General features: G+C 40.4%; 1 protein-coding gene and 1 long non-coding RNA gene across 2 annotated transcripts in view; one reads left to right on the top strand and one right to left on the bottom strand.

Annotated features, from left to right (window-relative positions):
* The first annotated feature begins 690 nt into the window (after positions 1–690).
* LOC125310213 (mitochondrial pyruvate carrier 2-like) overlaps positions 691–22,241 on the top strand; it is an 87,119-nt gene continuing 65,568 nt past the window's right edge. The window contains exon 1 of the mRNA XM_048267403.1: positions 691–940. Within this exon, the coding sequence (XP_048123360.1) occupies positions 793–940 (148 nt within the window). The 5' untranslated portion in view covers positions 691–792. The remainder of the gene's footprint in view (positions 941–22,241) is intronic.
* LOC125310214 lies at positions 2,524–5,657 on the bottom strand. Its single transcript, XR_007196266.1, has 6 exons — positions 5,563–5,657; positions 3,683–3,809; positions 3,505–3,570; positions 3,017–3,082; positions 2,812–2,882; positions 2,524–2,691 (listed from the first exon to the last, which is right to left on the bottom strand). It is a non-coding gene; the product is annotated as an uncharacterized LOC125310214 (long non-coding RNA).

Raw genomic sequence — 22,241 nt, forward strand, 5'->3', positions numbered from 1 at the left:
GGGGGGGGGGCTGGGGGTCAGTGTTTATACCGGATCTGTGGTTGCATATTTAATACGTTTCATACACGTGTTTCAACACTGCATTTCGGTCGTTGCTTTTACCTTACCATTACCTTACGCATGCCAGTTATGTATCCACCAGCTGCCTGCCTACTTCCAAAACTCCAAAGCTGCTTGCTGTCAGATTTGGTTCCGAGGGAACAAGTTCAGTGTATCAACAACACTCAATAACAGTTTATGTGATGTGTTAATCAATTAAATTCCCAACAATTTCACAACAGCTAGTTCTGGAGTAGGCCATTCAACTAGCCCGCTTGCTTACGACGAGACTCAGGCTGCGCAGTTGGCACCCGCTTCCTTATTTGGGTTTTGGGTTGCCAGGTTTTAGCCTATGACAAAACGGTTGAAATTCAAAGTAAGTGATCGTGTAGGGTGTATTTCATACACAATCTGGCAACCTGAATGGATCAATGATTTTAAAATGATGTTTGATGGTCATGCAAATTACGGGAGTTTTCCGGGAGAAATAACAAAACGGGAGGGTGCTGGGAGATGACCTTGAAATACGGGAGAAACCCGGGAAAAACGGGAGTGTTGACAGGTATGGCCTATCATAGTGGTCCAGACAGAAATCATAAGTCACCTGTTATCTTGCCCTTAGATATTAAGGTCGCAGGGCGTCATCGAGCAAGGGCCAATAGGCGCGCACTGAAACTTTAGGTTAGGCTGTATTGCGGTGTGTCTGTCGGCAGGCTATCTTAAATATTTATTTTTGCCAGTAACTGTCATAATATGATTCGATCCACAGTCAGGGAGATCCTACGGTTGCAGACCGTCCGGTATTACTCAGGAGGGCTCAGATCTGTTTATCATAAAACTTTAGACAATGTCGAGCAGATCCTGCCGACGAAGTTAAGACCACTCTACAATCATCCAGCAGGTAAATCATTCTTTCTAAAACGTTTCAAGGTTCTTCTGGTTAACGTTTAATTTGCTTTTCTGTTTCTCGATTTTGTCTGCAAAGTGTGGTTATGCAAACCTATCGTAAGCTTAAAACAGTCGAGTCTAGGTTTACATGGTGGTTATGGGATGTGTTCCCGTTTGGTTGTAGGCTATTAAATTAGAATTTTGATTTCTAATTCGACTCCAGGTGTGGACCGATAGCCTATGTTGGCCATAATGTGGACACAGTTGGGGACCTCGGATAGGGGTCTCAATCTCACGCCTAGACGCAGTCTCATACCACACATGCCTTATTACCTCCATAGGCTACAATTTGTTTAGACCTATTAGCCTAAAGAGTTGATCTGACGACGTCAATTTTCAAAATGTAGGTTTAGCTTCACACGCACTCCCTGTAGGCATATAAAATAAAAAATAAATAAATAAAATAAATGGACTAATTACTTATAGGCCATCATTTAAAAAGTAAACGACATATATCTACAAGCGGCGATCACCGGCCCGAGCACCTTCAGTTCCGCGACTTGTTGTGACGTATTTCATCATTGGACAATGCACTTACATGTGATATGTGTGCAAATTTAACGAGTTGTAGACATCAGAATCTGAACTACCCAGATAGCAAAGTCTTTCTGGCCCTTATTTGGCCTGATTACTGTCTTTTATTTCCATGCCGACTATGTTCGGACATTGGATTGCATTGTAAACCTAGCTAGACAGCTACCCAGACAGGCACACATAAATCTTACCGATGTCGGGCCGATGAATGCCGTTACAGTCTAGAAGACATGGAAGCGTTCCCACACAGCAAAAGGACTCCGGCGGATCCGCGGAGGTATGACTGCTTCCGGAACGGACCCGCGAAACGAACCCGTATCGGAGTCCAGATGCTCTCAGGAACGGATTCGCTACGAAGGCGGATCGCGGACCCGCCGTGGCTCCGCACTGCATCCACTCCGCATCCGCGATTAAAACCTTACCTCCGCGGCGGGTCCGTTTGGGATCCGCAAATTGATACATACATCCGCCGCGGACCCGCAACATGCTCAAAGGCTCATCTGGCCCGGGTCCGTTTTGGACCCGTTTATCTCATTTTCAAAATTCCTTCTGTTCTTGCTGTAGGATAAAACTAGGCAACTATAGGATAAAAGTAAAACTATCACTAGGCCTAGCCTAGGCTACTACAGCAATATAGGCCTACGATTAATCTACATTGCCTCATATTTTTAACTTAACAATACTGTCAATAAACCTAACAGAAAAGGTTTAAGTCAAGACATCAATTTACTGTACAAACGTGATCACTACTCAATGGAAATATAAAATGGAAATTTATGGAAAGTTACAGGTTATAAGCTATTCTGTTTTTGTTAAGTAGCCTACATTGCCTAGGCTACTTTACATTCATTTTGTGGTCAAAACCTAATTTAGTGCTTTATAGGCCTAGGTCAATGCAGACATGAAATATTTTATCTAATAGGCTACAACTTCAATGAAATACTGCGCTATGCACAGCTAAAATATCAGAAAATGAATAACTGGTGAATGACAAGAAGTTCGATAAAAAGATTGTTTAATGCTTATTTCTCCTATTACTCCATTTGTGTGGATGGAGGCGGAACACATCTCCTCGTTGCCCGATCCACCGCCGATTGAAACACCTGATTGCGTGTTTGGTGACCTCAGTGTCCGTGGCAGACCGTGTCACCATGTTTTTCCTCACAGCACCTGTAATCGAACAGACAGATATGTTTATGGTATGTAGCATCCAAAGCCAAGTATGCTTACACAATACAATATATGAGATAGGTATTAAGGAGATTAAATTTAAAAAGAAACATGACTTACAAAGCTCCTCTGTTCGCTGCACGTTGAGGGCTGGTGTGGGGGTGGAGGGAGTTGAGGAGGGACTGCCGTTCCTGGCCCATAGTGAGGTGGGCGGTGTGCGAGAGGGGGAAAAAAAATTGTATTAAATGGTAGTTATCTGTTAACCATGACTGATAATACACATGGGGCCTTTCTATTCACTAATATTTCAGAGATCAGTCCCTACCTTGAGTAACTCTCCGTATGTTAAATGCAGGTGCAGGGAGTTGAGGTGGTGAAGAGTGTTGCGGTCCTGCCCCATGGCGAGATGCTAAGGGAGATAAATGGTTGTGATCTGTTAACCATGGTAGGCTGAGAGCTACAGGGCCAAACAATGGCTAACAAAAACAAATCTCTGGTCATGCTGGACATGAATTTGTATGTTTCAATATTTTGGTATGCACTATCAACTCCATGAATGGATTGACATTGAAATCAATGTGTTTCAATACAATCTGATAATAATGAATGAACTTTTCAGGCAATATTGCATGAATGCAGATGTTTTAACTGACAAAATATTTGGCTGAGATTTTGAAAGTAATGGATAAAGTATGCAGAAAATCTGAGATGGTAATGCAGATGCAATCTGTTGATCTGAAATGGAGTGACTACTGCTGTGTTAATATAGATGGGGCCACTGTATTCAATATTATTTCAGAGATCAGTCTTTACCTTAACAGTTTTCTCCAGGTTGAGGGGTAGTGACTCGGCTGCCTGGCACTCGGCGAGATGGTGGAGCTGGAGGAATAGATACAAAGAGGGGAATGTCTTTAGCACTAAGAATGTTAACCATATCTCTAATATTAATATTATGATTTAGTTATTTCAATGTTAAGAGATTATTACTTACTTTGCCAGTGCAATTGGCTTGGGCTTGAGGCTTCAACTGATATACCAGGCGAGTTGGAAGGTACCTCAGAGATGCAAAGTCACCATTTTCTGGCTCTTCACTGTCATCAGAGTCCCCGAAACGATGGCTGTTACATAACGATATCATTATGGTTATTGCAATCCCAAAATTTCCAAATAATCATATAGTACAAGCAGACCCGGCGGCAGACACAAATTCACGGACGGGCATTACACCTTTCCAGGGGGGGCACTGGAACTTAAATTGATCACGGTAGTTTAAGCTTACACTTGACAAAACATTCCAATATGAAAATGTAGATCCAATTGTTGTAAAATGGTGCAGCTCCTTTAAGAGAGCCCTGTGCGCAGGGATGGAGAGAGAGAAAGCGAGAGGGGATAGGCCTATGTGTGTTAGAACTGAGATGCGTGTGGAAAAAGTAGACGTGCTGTTGAGACTGGAGCTAGTCATATTAAAAAAAAAAAAAAAAAAATGCAAAAAATAAAACCAAAATCCTCGTTCATTTGCTAAGATAAAACCAAAATCCTCGACTAGGTCATTTGCTCAAACAAACCAGAAACTTCTAGGATAACTACGATATGAGATATAGCCTACCTGCGAGCCGATAAGCTATATTTGTCATCGGATGACAGGGGTTAGTGCAGAAGTGAAGTAGACTGCGCCACGTAACCTCCTCTCCATTTAGGTGATGGGCTTACCTAATGTTCCTGATTGATTAGCTACGGAATAATACAGATTTTACAAGTTTTATTTGCTACTTGCTAGACTGACAAACGTATAGGCTAGGCCTACATTTAATAAGTGTTCAAAATCAATCTATGGGATTGGGGTTGGTTGGAGCAGCCAAGCTCGTCCAGGGCGGGCACAGATGACTTCCAGGACGGGCCAGGCCCCCCAAAGCCCCCCCATGCCGCCGGGACTGAGTACAAGCATCTCTGGTCTATTTTGGAATGCTACGGGAATGTGTTCACATTACATTTTAACAACCCAGAAAGTATCTTACTTGATCAAGCAAACCCAACAGAGGCAATCGAACGCTAGATGCTAGAATCCAGCCGATAAAAGTTGACGCTGCAGAACAAACAAAATAGAAGATGGGGACCAAGTTCCATACAGTTAAGTTACGTTAGCATAATAAATCACAAACAGATGCCAATAGTTGTCTGAACCGACTTAAACAGTTATTAAAATGCCAAGGCTTTCATTACAAAGATGGCAGATAGACACTAAAGTTACGTATGAGACCAAACTTGGCAAAATGCAAACATTAATGCACAGCTAGCTAGAGGCTAGGGCTAAACCATTATCAGTGAGCATTATCAACATGCTAAAGTTGTAGGTAGCTATCATAGCAGACGAGTGCTTCACTGACTTCATTGACTGAAATACCAGTGCCAGTATCACCTTAATCAAGGTTTGTATCGCAAACGTGATTTCAATATATGTATAGCACTAATAGACATTAGCAATAACTTATGCAATTGCGCCTAGCAGCATGCTAGCTAGCAGCTATATGCCGCTAGCATAGTAGCACTATATGGACAACAGCGACACATTAAAACAGACAAGACCAGACTAATGTTAAATAACAATGTGTGTTTTTTAAATCACACTACCATAACATATTCTGCCGAAATTGCTATCCCATTTTAAATCAGATAGGCTACAGACTCATATGAGCATCACAGCTAACAATAACGTTAACTTAGCCTGTTGCACAAAATGACAAACGTCTCTGTTAACGTTAGTCCTAATATCAAACAACGTCATTACAATCAATAAACATGATGGTTATAAAACCACAAAGGCCAATGTTTAGATATTGTGAATGTCGCAATATATTAATAAATATCACTTACTCGAGAGGGTTCAGCGCAACCGTGTCCCAGCAAAGAAAATATCCACTAGTATGACTCTTCTTGGCTCTTGGTGTACAGTCATGTTCAACCGTTACAGTAAAGGCGTGTCCGCGCCTGCGGATCCGACATGGGTCCACTCAGGATCCGCTGTTTGACAGTAGAATTTACGGGGGCCGCTGGAGTATGAGCTGATCCTCTGTGCGGCACCAAAACGAATGCGACAGTCACGCGGGTTTGGCGACTTGAAGGCGGATCCGCCTAGGAGTCTACTGCTGTGTGGTGCTCATTGGCAAGACATCGCCGGGATGTCGGCAAATCATCGAAAACGACAATGAGCCAATATTTCAACGACTCATCGTTTGCTCATTGGCAAGACATCGCCGGGATGTCGGCAAATCATCGAAAACGACAATGAGCCAATGTTTCAACGACTCATCAAAGCTATGCCCACCCCCGGCTTATCCAACCTTTATTTATTTAGGCCTAGGTCGGAACTTGAGATTGCACATTTTACACTAGGCTATAAATGATTAGATCTATAAAGACAAAAAAAAAGAACAGATAGAGCGGGATCTGCGTTGGGTAGTAGGAACGATCAAAAGCCAACATACATGGAAGTTGGGGTAAAAAAAAACAAATGGCGGGATCTGCTTTGGGTAGTAGGAACGATCAAAAGCCAACATACATGGAAGCGACTTCAGGCCGATACTCCTGTGACATTATTATATGGGAGGATTCCATGCTGATCTGAAACCGACATCGGGCAGATGTATGTGTGCTGTCTGGGTAGGCTGCATGCTGCAACACAGGTATGAAATATATTATGTCTTATTGACCTTGTTGTTTCTATGAACATGAATTGTTGTTTATAGGCAACATCAACTTAGTCGAGGCATAAAAACCCCTGGATATCTTCATTAAGTACTTAAACGTTTGAACTAGCTGATTAGCCTAATTAGCACACTTGCCACCACTGGCTAGACACTGCAGTCAAAAGTTAGCGGTTTGGCCGTCATGCCCCTGAGGCGAAATTTCGCTGGCCGAAATTCGCGAGGTGTTTTGGAAACACAGCCAAGGTCGGGAGACTAGATTAGAAGCAGCAAATGTGCATCTGTAATCTTGTCTGCAGTTGTTCATTCAAAAACAACAGAGTAACACAAGTAACAAACTCATTTAAATTTCAGTAATTGTAATTGCGTTACTTGATTTACAAAAATACTTTGTTACATGCTCGTTACCACTAAAAGTAGTGGAATTACAGTATCACGTTACTTTGTAAGGCGTTACTCCCAACACTGCTTAGCAACGGTCTGTTATCGAGAACTAGCAGACCACCGAACGTTGGGAAGGCCCATTCAAGTGAATGGAGCATTCTGCAGCATTATGAAGCGCCGTGTAATAACTGCTGAGAACGTTGCCTGTCTAACAACATTTTATCTCTGCCATAGACTTTGTTAGGATAAGAACAAACTAGTTAATTTGCATGCATGAGTAGCCTATTGAACTTGACACAACTTGCGCTGTGGTGTTGATAATGCTAACCTTTAGTGAACACCGAGCTGAACTGTCATTCTGTGCTGCAACAATCTTGGATTGTTCTGATTCTAGTAGCCTAGGCTACGGAGTGGTGTCTCCGTTGTGTGTGTGTGAGAGAGTGAAACACGGAGAGTGTGAGTTTTCTGCCGTTGTAATAGCCTATGTGGTGGTCCTACTAGGGAGGCACAGATTTTATTTGAGGGGGCACCCCCCACACACCCTTTTGTTATGTCCATTCAGGCACAACAGGCATGCCTGATATAAAAGGCTGCTGAATTGTCCTCTGTATCCGTGCCCTTGTGCCTTAGTGCAGCTGGCTGACGGTAGGAAAAACATTTAAACATAGACCATGACTGGACTGCTTGAATCCCATTCAGTGTCCTGTGTTATCCATTTTGTCATCTCAAGTTGTTCATCCAGTTGTGCTGCTTTGGGCCGTCATGTATGGGTAGTGTAAGATTTTCTTCCTTGCGATGCATCCTCGTTCTGGGTCATTCCACGCCAACTCAGCCACCCATGTACTTGACACTTCTCAGATTTTGCTGAAAAGCAGTGAGAATACACCTTATGTTACCAAACAAAGGACTCTGAAGTTTCAGGTCAATATCTCAAATGGTTTGCCCGTGCTGTCCATTTGAATTTCGGGTGCCACGGCCCTAATTGACACATTGGAATTTCACATTACATCTTTTGGCATTTTTGGAAGCCCATAACGTCTATAGTGGTAGAAGGCTGGAAACTGGTGTGGTAGTTCATTGTAGCCTGTACTACACAATTGAGGCAGAATCAACATTCCTTACTGTTTGGGTGAGAGGTGGGTCACCAAAGTCCTAAAAAATGTTGACGGCATGTGTGATTTTTCACTTTTTGGGTGGCCCCAGCACCACAATTAATGATCATATTTATTCTAAACAGGATTATTTGTTATATGTGGTAACCTTGCTCTTGCCAAAATTAATTTGAAGGGTATGGTACCGCTGGTGGGGTTTTATGGGGGTCCAAAAACCCTCTCTGGCAGAGGTGACTCTTGGAACCCCATATTTGGACCCCCAAATGACGATGTGGGCACTTGATGATCCTATGGGATTTATACCAGATAAAGATACATATTTGTTCTTTCTTTTAATGAAATAAAACCTTTGACTATGAAGCTCCATAATATGAATTTTATTCTTCATAATGCACCATTTTGGACGTTGTTTCCAGAAGTCTGGAATGTAGATCAGGGAGAATTTAGTGATGATAAAGCAGGAAAATAGTGGAAATAACTTACTATTATGCTCAGTGATGGCAAACAATTAAATACTGAGACTGTCACGGATTAACCCCTTATCCCCCATGAAAGACACCCACCATGACCCGCCAAGAACTAAATAACAAGAATGTTACATAGTGTAAGAACACTACAAATAGAAGGGAGTTTTCCTTGCCCCTGTCACGCTCCAAATAAAATTTAATTGAAAATTAAATTGAATAGTGTCTTTAACTATTATCCAAAAAAGCAGTGACATAATTTTGTCATGGTCCTTTTGGTCAAGTTTGTGTTGGCGAGCACTACATCCATAGATGTCTGGCACACTGACACAACAAATTATATGTTGGAATGGCACCTAGAACAGACGTTATAGGCTTCCAAAAATGCCAAAAGATGAAATGTGAAATTCCAATGTGTCAATTATGGCCGTGGCAACCGAAATTCAAATGGACCGTTTGAGATATTGACCTGAAACTTCAGATTCCCTCGTTTAGTAACATAAGGCATACAGTATTTTCATAGCTTTTCAGATAAATCTGAGAGGTACCATGTACATGATACCCCGATATTGGCTGTTTTTACATGGAATGACCCTTCTGTCTTTACTCTCTGTTCAAGTGAAGCAGCCACAATAGGTTTTCCTGTTGCCTTGGGAGAAATAACGCTCCCTACTGCATCTAGAATGGGGTAAATTTACATCAGACAAATGAAATTGACAATGCAGGCTAGTTTAATGTATTGTAGTAGACTGCAAATAATAATTGTACAAATAATACACACAAAGACATGCTTGAAACCAGCAACAGTCACATGTATGTCTACAGCAATTCCCTAACATATTAACATCCAGCTTGACTCATTTTCACTGACCCCAGCTAAATCAGCACGTACTGTAACCTGAGGGTTGTAATTGATGACCGACTTAACTTCTCTGAGCATGTAGCTTCAATTGCAAAATCATGTTGGTTTATCCTCTTCAACAATGTTTCCCAAAGACTGGGTCGCGACCCACAGGTGGGTCGTAGGACATTTTATTTGGGTCGCCAGCACAATTTATGTTGTCTAATAGGCCTAACTTATACCATTTAGCCAGGAAAGCTATCAGTTTTCTATTATGATATAGTAGTGACACAGTCATGGCCCTCTGTGCAATTTTGAATTTACTGTAGAATAGCTCTGAAACTGGGGGGCAAACACGTCGCAGAGGGGACAGCGTGGACATCTCACTCGCAAAATTAAACATTTCTGTGGGGCGTCTGCCATGGAGCAGTTGGAAAATGCAAGGGACATAAATCAGCCTATTTGCACAAATATTAACGGACACCAGCTCTTCAACTTGACCGATTAAAATTTAGTCAACTAAAGCAGACATCCGTACTGTATACCGGACATGGCTATTCAATTTGCGACTATCATCGAGTTTTTGCTCGTCAATGCGCACCAGACTGCACTAGACTGTGATTCAGTCAGGTCTCACACAGCCCTGCTCTGATTGGACCAGAAGAACCGGGAGCTGTGGATTTTTGCAAAACAAATAACAGGCTCTAGGTGGAGGTAGAAGTGCAGGGTTTTTTCTAAATACGGCTGATTTATGTTGTTCTGTCGGAGCATAGTGTCGGTTTCAGTGAATATGATCAAAAAGTCTTGCCAGCTGCAGCTTTAATGTAGTCTTTCAATGCTATTGTTATTGCTATTATATTCTTGATTGAATGGACATTATTGTTTATTATTGCTATTCCCTTCATTTTCATTGTTTATTTTATTATTGATTGTCCTTGCCCCTGTTGCTCTTGGGTGCTCCTTGTTGGTGCCCCCCAATCCTAATCCTCCCACACCTTTCTTATGCAGCCCTTGCCAATTAATCTACTAAACCCCTCTTCTACTGCACTTTTTACCCCCCCCACCAGACATAATTTCACTGCATTTCTTACTTCCAGTAACTATATGCATGTGACCATAAACTTCCTTGTATCCTTGTATTGGCATTGTTGTTTATTATTGCTATTGCTATTTGGCAGATGCTTTATTTGGACAAAAGCGTCTGCAAAATCCCATAACCATAACTATTCTGTGTGGTCCTGATTCATGTAACATTAAGTTCAACATGTTCTTTTTTAAAAGCAGTGTTTCCTTGCTTTGCGGGATGGGTGTGTCGCAAGGGAGAAAAATCCATAAACCCATACATCCGTTATTGATTCATTAGCAATTTGCCTGACATTGTAGGCTATCTAAAACACGTTTCATTAAGTTACTTCCAAGCCGAATTATATTTCATCTGCATTACCATTTTTGTATTATGAGTCAAAATACTGAATTTTTTTTAGTGGCAGGGTGCCAAAATAGCAACACAAACTTTGAGGCTATTTTATGTCAAAGTAGCCTTAATGATCACAAAATGCATGCATGTAGACTATTTCAGTTTATTAAAGCTAAACTGTGGTTCAATACATGGTTTCATAACAGGCCAAATGGAAAATAAATAAATATAGCCTAGATATCTGTAGGCCTAAATATTAAAATCAGTTATGATTTACAGTTCTATGCAATGTCATGTTTCATGTTTTTGTACTGTTTCATACATTGATGCAGGTCTACTGCTGTGAATAGGCCAAATATACTTTATGTAGCCTACTGTATAGTTAACTTTGGCCTTGGTGCCCTGACGTGTGGCCTTTGTGCCCCCCACCAAATATGCCCAACTGAAGGTCAAGTGGCCTTGCCCCTAAAATTATGAAATTCCAAGCCTGATTCTGCTATATGACCACATTTCTGCATAAACAGAGTCTGTTCTGTGCACATTGTAAATTCTGCAGACAAATATTTCTGAAGATTTGATTGTTTCCTCAGTGAGTACACCAATACCCAAATCCTTCGGCAATTCATGGTGCTTTTCAAAGACCTCAATTTTGTTTCGCTTCAGTACTGAGACTGGTACAGATGAGCTCAAAATAAGGTTGGTGTGAGAGTTATTTGTGTGTACGTTTGATTTAGGCGACTATTACATTTTCATTTTTTAGCTCTTTCCAGTTTACTAACAGGAGTGTCACACTAGAGGTCAGTCGAGCTGCCTGTTAGTTTGACAAGCTTAACTTGTTATAACATCCACTAAACATAAGTCATTCCTTAATTCTATCACTTGAAATATGAAGGTATTCCCTGCAACTAAGATGGGATAATTGGCTATGTTAGACTAGAGAGGGTTAAAGCGGAGCAATCAAGGATCTTTGGCTATACTGAAGTTCCACAGTTAGTTAGTTAGATATTGGAGGTTATGGTAACTTGTGTAGTGTGTTATCTACGAGCTAAATTCATCCTCTACACTTGGGTATTGGAGGCAAATTAGGTTGGTAATGCATGTAGTTTCGGCATGAGTCAGTTACATATACGTAATTAGATTAATAACTATATAATAACTAGTGCTTTGTGAGGCTGGTCCTGGCCCACATCAAGACCTGCTTACCACCCTCATTGGACCCCTTCCAATTCGCCTACCGTAAGAAGCACAGAAGATGCCATCTCTATGGCACTTCACTCTGCCCTTTTTCCACCTTGACAATAGCCACACATATGTGAAAATGCTGTTCATTGACCTCAGTTCAGCATTCAACACCATCATCCCCTCCAGGGCTCTACAGTGCGCCCATTTCACTCGCACATGCGAGTAAAAATGATGGCGTGCGAGTGCAAAAAAATATTTAGGCGCACTGGTGCGAATGACTTCTAACCATGTCAATGTTTGTCTACAAAATACACTGCAACATCGAGAAACATGTGCAAACCATAGAATCACGTCGCGAATGCAGCATAAAAACTACACCTCCCATCAACGTTAGCAATTTATCGTTGTGACTCGCTAGTAGTCGCTTCTATCAAATCCAAGAGCACGCAGAAAAAGCGGAAAGTTAGACTAGCCAGCCAAGATGCAAAGATTGAAAAAATTAGTTATTCTATCCACCGAATTCATCGGATATAGGAGGAACAGGATGAGATTCTGAGAATGCAGTGAGAGAAGAAAAGGTAACCTAACATGCCTTTTATCCCAGTTGACATATTGGCTGCAATATGCAAAATATAGCTGTAGCTTAACAGGCACAAAAAAGTAGCCTCCCCGTAATACTCCCATTTTATTCAAAGGTAGAAAGCTACTGACAACTCCTGGCTTCCACGCATGCTTGTTTGTTTACACCGAATACAAGCTGAAGTGCAAAACGAAAGTAGGCCTAACGTTTGCCTACTGCCCCCATCAATGCAGATGTTTAAAAAAAAAGGATAAATACATATGATAGCCTATGTTGGGTTTTGTGGAAGAGAAAATGGACTGTTTTAGTAGTAGTATTAGGCAATATGCAGTCAGATAGGTCACCATGGGCATATTTGGATTAGCTACAGATGGATTCACAAATAAATAATTTAGCCTACATTTGGCAGTATACTTAATGTACAGGCTAAATGCAAATATGGCTATGTATTATATTATTTTACATTAACAAAATGTAGGAAAATAGAACAGACTGAAAATAAAGTAGGCACTGATCTTTAAAATCCTGTTTCCTGTAGCCTAAATGTTGTCAGTCATTCTTAATATTAGCAATTGGTGCACTGGCACGTTTAACTGTTAGCTGCAGTGTAATGTTAGATTATATGTAAGTTAACTTACACATAATTGGACTGTGCGCCCAAATTTTTGTCTGTGCTCCTAAGTTTTTTAACTTGGGCGCACAAGTGCTCCTGGACAAAAATGTTAGTGTATAGAGCCCTGCCCTCCAAACTGATCACCAAACTCAGTGAACTGGGCATTAATACCTCTGTAACTGTATTCTGGACTTTCTAACCAACAGACCACAGTCTGTTAGGTTAGATAACCTCACCACCTCAACCCTCACCCTGAACACCGGCGTACCACAGGGCTGTGTGCTGAGCCCTCTCCTTTACTACCTCTTCACCTACAACTGACACCTATACATGGCTATTACAGCATTGTCAAGTTTGCAGACGACACTAAGGTGATTGGTCTACAGGGAGGAGGTCCAGCACCTAACATAGTGGTGCACTGATAACAACCTGGCTCTCAACACCAAGAAGACCAAAGAGCTCGTTGTGGACTTCAGGAAGTCCAAAGTTGGCACACACCCATTCTCATCAACGGGACTGAGGTGGAGCGTGTCACCAGTTTCAAGTTTCTGGGTGTCCACATCTCTGAGGACCTCTCTTGGACCCTCAACACCTCTACCCTGATCAAAAAGGCTCACCAGCGTCTCTTCTTTCTGAGGAGACTAAAGAAGGTCCATCCGTCTCCTCAGATCCTGGTGAACTTACTACCGCTGCACCATCGAAAGCATCCTCACCAACTTAGTCCAGGCAATCTATGAGAAAAAAAAAAAATCACCCAACCCAAAACTAATTGCAACAGAAATTTTTGTTGTATTCAGTTCATGAAACCTTCCCATATCACATACCAAAAGTCCATGAAAATCCAAGTGGTGGAACATTGTCAAAATTGGAATTATTTGTGCATAGGTCAATGGCGAAAAGCTGCACCTTTGGCAGTTTTATTGAACTTTCATAGTACAGGGGATATGTGAAAATTAGGTCAAATTCTTTCATATAAGCATGAAACTTGGTGAACTTGTACAGTTTGGAGCCCTGGACATTTTCAGATATAAAACCATTATTATAAAACCCTAATGGTCACGGTGGCAACCATTAAATGTTCCACTATAACTGAATTACACCTATATTCTTCATTATATCTCCTGAACCAAACATGGTATCTCAGAACAAGTGATGCCTACACAGGGATGAGCAGTAGGCTATTTATGGTACATGTATTCCATATTTCAAATACAAAATATATTGTATATTCGTAATTTGTATTTGACTGGGTTGAATAAAATGGCTTTGTATTTTGTATCAAAATACTTTATAGGTATGTATTTTTGTAGTTTAAAATATTGACAACTATTTTTGGTAAAACCAATACTTTTGGTTATGTGATGACATAAAAGTGCAAAACATTGAATGTAGCCTCTGACTGGTGCTGACTTAGAAACACACTTGTGATAATAGCCTATTGACATCAGGAAGATGATCCAGTGCAAGTTGAGTAACTTTAGGCGGGTCAATATAGGGTTCAGCATCAAAAAAATTGATAAAAGCCTGATGCTTTTTCTCTACGAAACTCCCCCACACTCGGTCTGAAGCTCTTTTCCTTTTTGTTTGCATCTTCCGTCAAGGGTTTTCGCTGCTTCTTCGCCGGCTCTGCCATTATACACACGTTTGCAACAATCGCGTTTCGTTAGCCTGCCTCTGTGCTGTGGATGCAGGATGTAAACTGATCCTGCTTCGGTCGGCGGGTACGATACACTGAACTTACAAGCGGGATATTTTTCCTACAGGCATAGTGGCGGGCGAGAGAGTCTTCATTCGCCCTGTAATGAGTCATTTAACCATATACCGACTTACGAAAATGAGTAATTAACACGAAAACGTTGCCTGGTGTCCCTTTAAGAGTGCATTATCAACAGTGATGGGCGAGTGCAAAATTACACCCTGCTTTTCTCGTCCACAGGAATGTGCACCAGCACACATCCATGCAAAACATTACAAATTACGCGATTACAATGGGGAACATAATTATAATAAAGATATCAGGAAATACGTCTCACAATGAGTAATTATTCACCATCATTTGCAAATTGATAATGACGGTTAAAAGTGAATAGGCGAGAGGCACATATGGAGCACATCTGAAGACGCACTGTCACGAGATGTAAGCAACTCCTCTGCAGGATAAATGTCCTTAGGTTTCTTATTTATTTAAACACTATTGGGGTAAGTTTTGCCTTTTTCAGGCTATTTTGTCAATGGTAACATATTGTCAGTCAATAGTAAATTGACTATTGTATAACTGTTTTGTTGTTGACTGACACCACAGAGAAGTTAGTTTCACTTTGATAATGAGTTCAAATAATACACAAGTGCAGATGTGTGTAGGCTATACTCTGCTAGGTTTTAGTAAAGCATATTTTAGTGGAAAACCTGTTCCATACGGCCTCGCATGCAAGCAGATTCCTTCAAATGTGCCGCTGACTATCAAAATATCAATGTGCTTTTTGAAGTCACACTGCTTGCTGTTAAAGGGAATGACAGATGTCACTCTCATTAGTTTAAAGGATGTTACGCCCAAAACACACCCATGACTAATTAAGAAACATAAGATCCACCTTTTTGCCGGACTTTTGAAAACAAAACCACACCCAATGTGGACTGGACAAACCCCTAAGCTATTTGCTAGTGACCATGCGTATTAGACAAATATAGCCCTATATCTCAATTACTATTCAGCCCACAGGGGTGAATCTGAGGACAAATGATGGTCAAATTAAACAATAATATGATTTTAAATGTTAACATTGAACATTTTGGAATGCTCTAGCTTTTTCAGCGATATATTAAAATCAATGTGTTTTAATACAGAGTAAATGCAATACAGGAATATGTATATTAACTGGTGTTATATCTCATCTACAAGTAATATGCTTTCAGAAAATGTATAGTTTAGGGTATTTAATCTGTTTTTCATAGACAGTATAGGCTAAAATGTATCCGCTTTACACTAGATTCGCCTATACAGAATATAGGGCAATGTATGTGCATGGCATGGAGGAAGATGGGAATCATCTTAAATGGTGTTATATCTCCTCTGGAGGGTTTATGCTTTCAGAAAATATATAGTTTAGGGTGTTTAATTTGCTTTCCCTAGACAGTATATGTTAAAATGTGTCCGCTTTACACTAGATTCGCATATACAGAATAGATGGCAATTTATTGTGCATTGCATGGAGGAAGATGGGACATGTCCTAATTGGTGTCACATCACTTCTAGAGGTTATATGCTTTTAGAAAATATATAGTTTATGATGTTTATTTTTTTTCCCTTAATAGTGCAGGCCAAAATGTATCAGCTGTAGAGGAGTATGTATTATGCATGGTATGAAGGAAGATGGGACATACGTTGATTAATGCTATATTTCATGTACAGGGCATATGCTTTTAGTAGTAGGCATGCATTTTAATTATTAAGCTTAAACTATATTTATTAGTATAGCATGCACCTTTTGCCAGACGTCACAACAGTCACCTCTTTGGAGGCTAGCTGCAGTTAGCTGCACCTTTCTGTCGAATTTGGACATTATCATGTCCATCTTCAACTTTGCCTTTACAATTTTCCCTCATTCATTCACTTACATAAACATACTGTGCTGTCTGATTACTGTTTTAGCCAAAATTGTGCAAAGTAAAGAGGCATCATACAGGCCCCTCTGATTGGACAGACAGTCTCTCAGTCAACCCCCGGGCAAGAGGTCAATTACTATTACTAGTAATTACTACTACTAAGTCTATAAGTCTTGGAAAATGATGGACTGATACTTTCGTGTGATAGGCCTATACTGTAGATGATTCAGTGACCTCTAAATCAGACCACCAAAAACACTTTCCTAGGCTAAATAATGCTTAACTATGTGTTTGTATAACTTTAACATTGTGGAACACTTACATGCAAAAACACACTGGCTCTAAGACTCAACAACCATTTCCATTGATTCAAAGGGCCAAAATGTAAAAATAGACACCAATTAGCAACAAACCAGTCTGAAATAAGCCTGTACTAACTCTTTGAAAATAAAAGAATGTTCCTCAACAATGCAATATTCTAAAATTCCATGTTAAGTTAGATGGGGTCAGATATTCTTTAGAATGCTTATTCTATAACATTCTAATTACAGTTTTGTCAGTATTTGCTGAAGGATAATGCATAAAACAACCCTCATTTTAACATATTTCCACCAACTGGATTTTCATGGACTTTTACTATGGTGTTTAGATCACCAATTGAAATATAAAAATATGAAAATAAATTCTGTTGCAATTAGTTTTGGGTCAGACCTTACTTTGCCCGGACTAAACTGTGTCACAGTTTGGTATGGCAACTGCTCTGCACATGACTAGAAAGCACTGCAGAGGGTGGTGAAAACTGCATGACCGGTTTCTCACTCCCCTCGGGGCCATCCAGAGCAAGCGATGCTTGCATAAGGCGCGCAGCATCATCAAAGACTTCTCACCCCAACCACAGACTGTTCACCCCACTCCCCTCTGGGAGGCGTTACAGGTCTCTCCGCACCCGAACCAGTAGGTTCAAAGGAAGCTTCTTTCCTGCGGCTGTCACCCTACTAAACTCTAGCTCTGCATCCCGGTGACATCCAACAAACTAAGCCCCCATCACCCCCCGCCCTGCCCCCGCCCGATGCCTCCTTGCCTGTGCCTGTTGAGGTGTCCACGACCATGGCAGCCTTGACAGGGACAACAAGGAGGCCGACATCCCCCCCCACAACTGCACTACCCTATCCCATCCATAGAGTCTATTTATTTACACATTTACATACTGTAATTACACGTATACATATCCATATTCTACTGCTCTTCATCCTGCACATACACTTATTCTTAATACTATTATAATGTTACTGTCTCTGCAATACAATGGTACTTTTACCACACTGCACATAGCTGTACATACTGTACATATCTGTTTATATGGTTCATACTAAATATCCATATTTATTCAGTTTTTCTGTAATATATTCTGTTAATACACTGCATATATCTATATTGTTCTTACTACTACTATAATGGTACTGCCACTACATTGCACATATCTGTACATGTTGTTTATACATTGTTCATATTACATAACCATATTTATTCTGCTCTTATAAGGTTACTGCTAATACACTGCACATACTTATATTTAATTAATACTACTCTAAACCACCTTCTGAAAACAACTGTATACTACTGTCTACACTGCACTATATCTTTTGTCCTGTCTATGCACCACCTACTTTGTATGTCACATTGCACTTTCTGCTTTTTTGCACTTCTGGTTAAACACAAACTGCATTTCGTTGTCTCTGTACTTGTACTTTGCACAATGACAATAAAGTTGAATCTAATCTACATTAACTCCTGTTGATATTTCCTCCTAAGTTTTGAAATTATGTCAGCAATCAGGCAAAGACATTTACACTGGCCATGCCCACCTATACCTCTTTAAAGGTTGGTTTTAACAAGGCTAGAAAGAAATAGGCCACAGCTACTCACATGAATGCTATTCAACTCCCTTTGAAATTGCCATCTCTTGAAAAGTAATGCGACAGCTGTGTGACAGCTTGTTAGCCAGGGGCGGGTGAAAAAGTCATTTAAAAATATAGCTGCAAGCAATACTTTGGGATTTGATTGGATTGGATTGGACTGGACTGGACTTGACTGTGTTGTGTTAGGTTGGATTGGATTGGACTTGATTGATTGGATTGGACTGGACTGGACTGGATTCAAATGGATTGTGTGTCCTCAAGATGTACTCCTAAGTCCACATACCAAGTTTGGTTTAAATAGGTGAAAGTGTTGATAATTATAGCATCCCTAGTGGTCAAAAGTCACTAAAATAATTGTAAAGTCTTAAACGGAACCAGGCAACATTTTCGTGTTAAGTACTTATCTTCGTAAGTCGGTATTAGGGCTGTCACTTTACGTTCGAAAATCGTTTGCACAATCGATTGGACCAAACAACACAAGTTTCGAAAACTAAAATAGGGAATCGATTTTAACCAAATATTTACACTATTAATTTTAAACGAAATAAACAAATAAAAAAATAGATGTAACAAAATTCACAAACAAGAATATAAGAATATAAAAGAATTCCGAAGTGCAGTAAGCATTGCGAAAGCTAAAAAGAAAATTCCCACCAATTTTACGCACCGGGAACAGCTTCAATCAGCTGCTCTGCCGTGCAAAGGCAAAAGGCCGTAACTTCAATTTTATCAAAAATGAGTTTTTGTCATTTTTGGAACAATGGGCATCAATTTTATCATGTGGACAAATATCTTGAGTCAATTTTGTTGTTTTCTTATCAAAATAAGATGCTGTTTTGCCGTAACTTCAAAAAGCAGAGGGTAAGCCAAAGGCATAGCCCGTAACATCAGTTGTGGTTCTTTAGCTTTGTTTTGGCTCTATAGAACGCTGGAATTAAGTTACAGTGCACCGTAATTTCAGCGCAGCAAACCATATTAACATTGGTGGTGGGTAAAACAAAGGCAGAGTGTCTTATGCCTATGTATTGTATGTAGGCCTAATTGAAGCACTTCAGCCACACTTCAATAAAGTGAAAAGAAAATGTTGCAGTGGTTGTTTTACTATCTAGCATTAACTACTTCAGATTTTGTGAAATTCAGCTAGGATGTAGCCTAGTTAGCTAGTTAACTGTTCCTGATCCACAAATAGCCTACATGATAGATGTTGTGCCAGGCAACTGTAAGACACCATAAATGTCTCAAAGCCTGGATACTATTAACTAGTAGCCTAGTACACGTTTTCTCGTGCCATACAGGGTGGCTAGCTGCCTGCCAATCTGCAAGTCCACTCACTGGCAGAAAACAAAGCGAGTGGGTTGGGGACGCCTCACGATACACCTCCCTGTCCCTCCCGGGGCGAGGGAGAACATGTCCCACACAAACTAACCCAGCAGATAGAACTTAGATCGCAGCTTACCTTTAAAAAAATCCATGGAAAACAACATCCACTGAGAAGACAAATCCATTGTTTAAATCCATCACAAGTTTTCAGCAAGCCCATTCATAATATAATTATGTGCAGGCTAGCTAGCCTAAAATCTATCAAAGTGCAACGTTGTTCGATGTTGTCATTCAATTTTAAGTGTCGCTATGAGTAAGCTATTAGCTAAAGCTAGACAGTGTTGGTTGCAAAATATTTGACTCCCATACGAACAAAACTACACAGCATGTCCTTAAGTCGATGTCCCTTTAATTTGTCAAGAAAGAAATCAATCAATGTGTGACTCCTCCAACCGCATCTACACAGACAGTAAATTATTATGTGTCCATGAGTAGCAAAATTCCCTGTAATTGGGCAACTTGCCATAGGTTTCCAATGGCATTGGCTTGGATCATGTTGTGGCTGTTTATTGGTTTTCTGGCTTTTAAAGTGTTATTTTACTTAAATTAAGTACAACGATAAAGTTTTAAAATGTTCCAGTGTAGCCTTCTCATTATTTTGTATTTTGTAATATTCTGTTGATGGAGGCCTAATATTAAGCCTTACTAGACAAAACTCACTAAATGTTTCTATAGAGTGATAAAAGTCCAAATGGTCAATAAATTAGAAGTTAAGGTATTTTGCCTTTGTATGACCCATTATTGTTTTGCAGATAATGCAAAGGCAGAATACAGTAACTTCCAAATAAGGGTCAAAGGTCAAGTTTGAGCTGATTTTTTTTTCATGTAGATACATGTATTCATTATGACAATTACTTGGCAAATTTTCAGTGTCCTACCTATCATACAATTGGCTGGACAACAAAAAAACTTTAAAGTCATTTTTCTCAGTTTCACACTCTGGCGAGTTAAGGTCTTTTGCCTTTGTAGGGCAGTGCTGTGCTGCTTGTGTTTTGCCAAAAAATGGAGGACAACGCGATCAACCTGTGCGACATGTAGAGAGACGAGTGATGGGCCCTAATAACTTGAGATGTGGAAGTACTTTGGATTTTTGGCATATCAAACTATGGAGAAGAACAAAGCGGTAGGCTACACAAACTGTGCAATCGAGTTCTACTTAGGCGAAATTTGTTTGACATTTCTAATCGTAAACACAGACACAGCTACGTTGAAGCCTGCAGTCATGTCACTGATGTAATGGCAGTCCACTCGGCTTACTGGTTTTCGAGAATGTTGCACTTCTGTTTGTCATTGTGCACGAAACTTCACGCCAATAAATCATCAGAATATTGCTGGCTTGCGTCTACAAGCGCCCTCTTTACGTTCGTCCTAATGCCTGTTAGTTGTTTGTGGATTGGCCTATATTTGGCGTTGAAAATGGAAACGTCGAAAGTGGAAATTTTATCGATTCAATGAACATTTATGTCTCAAATCAAACAGGATTTTTTCACAAAAGTGACAGCCCTAGTTGGTATATGGTTAAATAACTCATTACAGGGCGAATGAAGACTCTCTCGCTTGCCCCTACTGCCTGTAGGAAGAATATCCCGCTTGCAAGTTCAGTGTATCGTACCCGTCGACCGAAGCAGGATCAGTTTACATCCTGCATCCACAGCACAGAGGCAGGCTAACGAAATGCTAGCGATTGTTGCATTATCCTTTAATGGTCAAGTTTAGACATGTCCTTAGGGGACAGTAATAAGAAAAGTTAGATCTAACACTTTTCAGCGGTCTAAAGGGTGGCAAACTGTTGCACCAAATAGACACATTTGGCTTGCACCTCATACTGTTCATCCAGGATGGTCATAAAGATTGGTGTTTTTACAGATAACCCCATATTTAGGCCATTGTCATTTGACAGGTGTGACAGACTGTCAGGTGTCTGACACATGGATGACACTAAAGTATGTGGACTGTTTGCATACCAAAAATCATGCTTTTGATTCATGTCCTTTGCATTTTGAAACTGCGAGGTCCATGGCAGCCCTTACAAAAAGGCAAACTTCCAGGAAAGTTCTGGCAACAATGAAAAGGTATAACTTAAACTTCCTTTAAAAATAAAAAAAATGTGAGGAGGTTGAGCAGAAAGGTTTTCCCAAATTGTTTCATTTTACGTGGCATGGCCCCTTTAACATCTCAATTGTTTCTTGTGGAAACAATGATGCTAGACGTAGAATCAACACAAATGTTGGGACTGGGGCTGTTTTGCCTTAAACATCTTTGTTTATCCTCAGCCCAGATCAGGAGCCTGTCTTGTAGACATTTTAAAAGATTATTTTACCTCTATAGCCCTACTATGTCATTACAATGAATTC

The sequence above is a fragment of the Alosa alosa genome, chromosome 17 (genome assembly GCF_017589495.1).
Source record: "Alosa alosa isolate M-15738 ecotype Scorff River chromosome 17, AALO_Geno_1.1, whole genome shotgun sequence".
Classification (NCBI taxonomy): Eukaryota; Metazoa; Chordata; class Actinopteri; order Clupeiformes; family Clupeidae; genus Alosa; species Alosa alosa.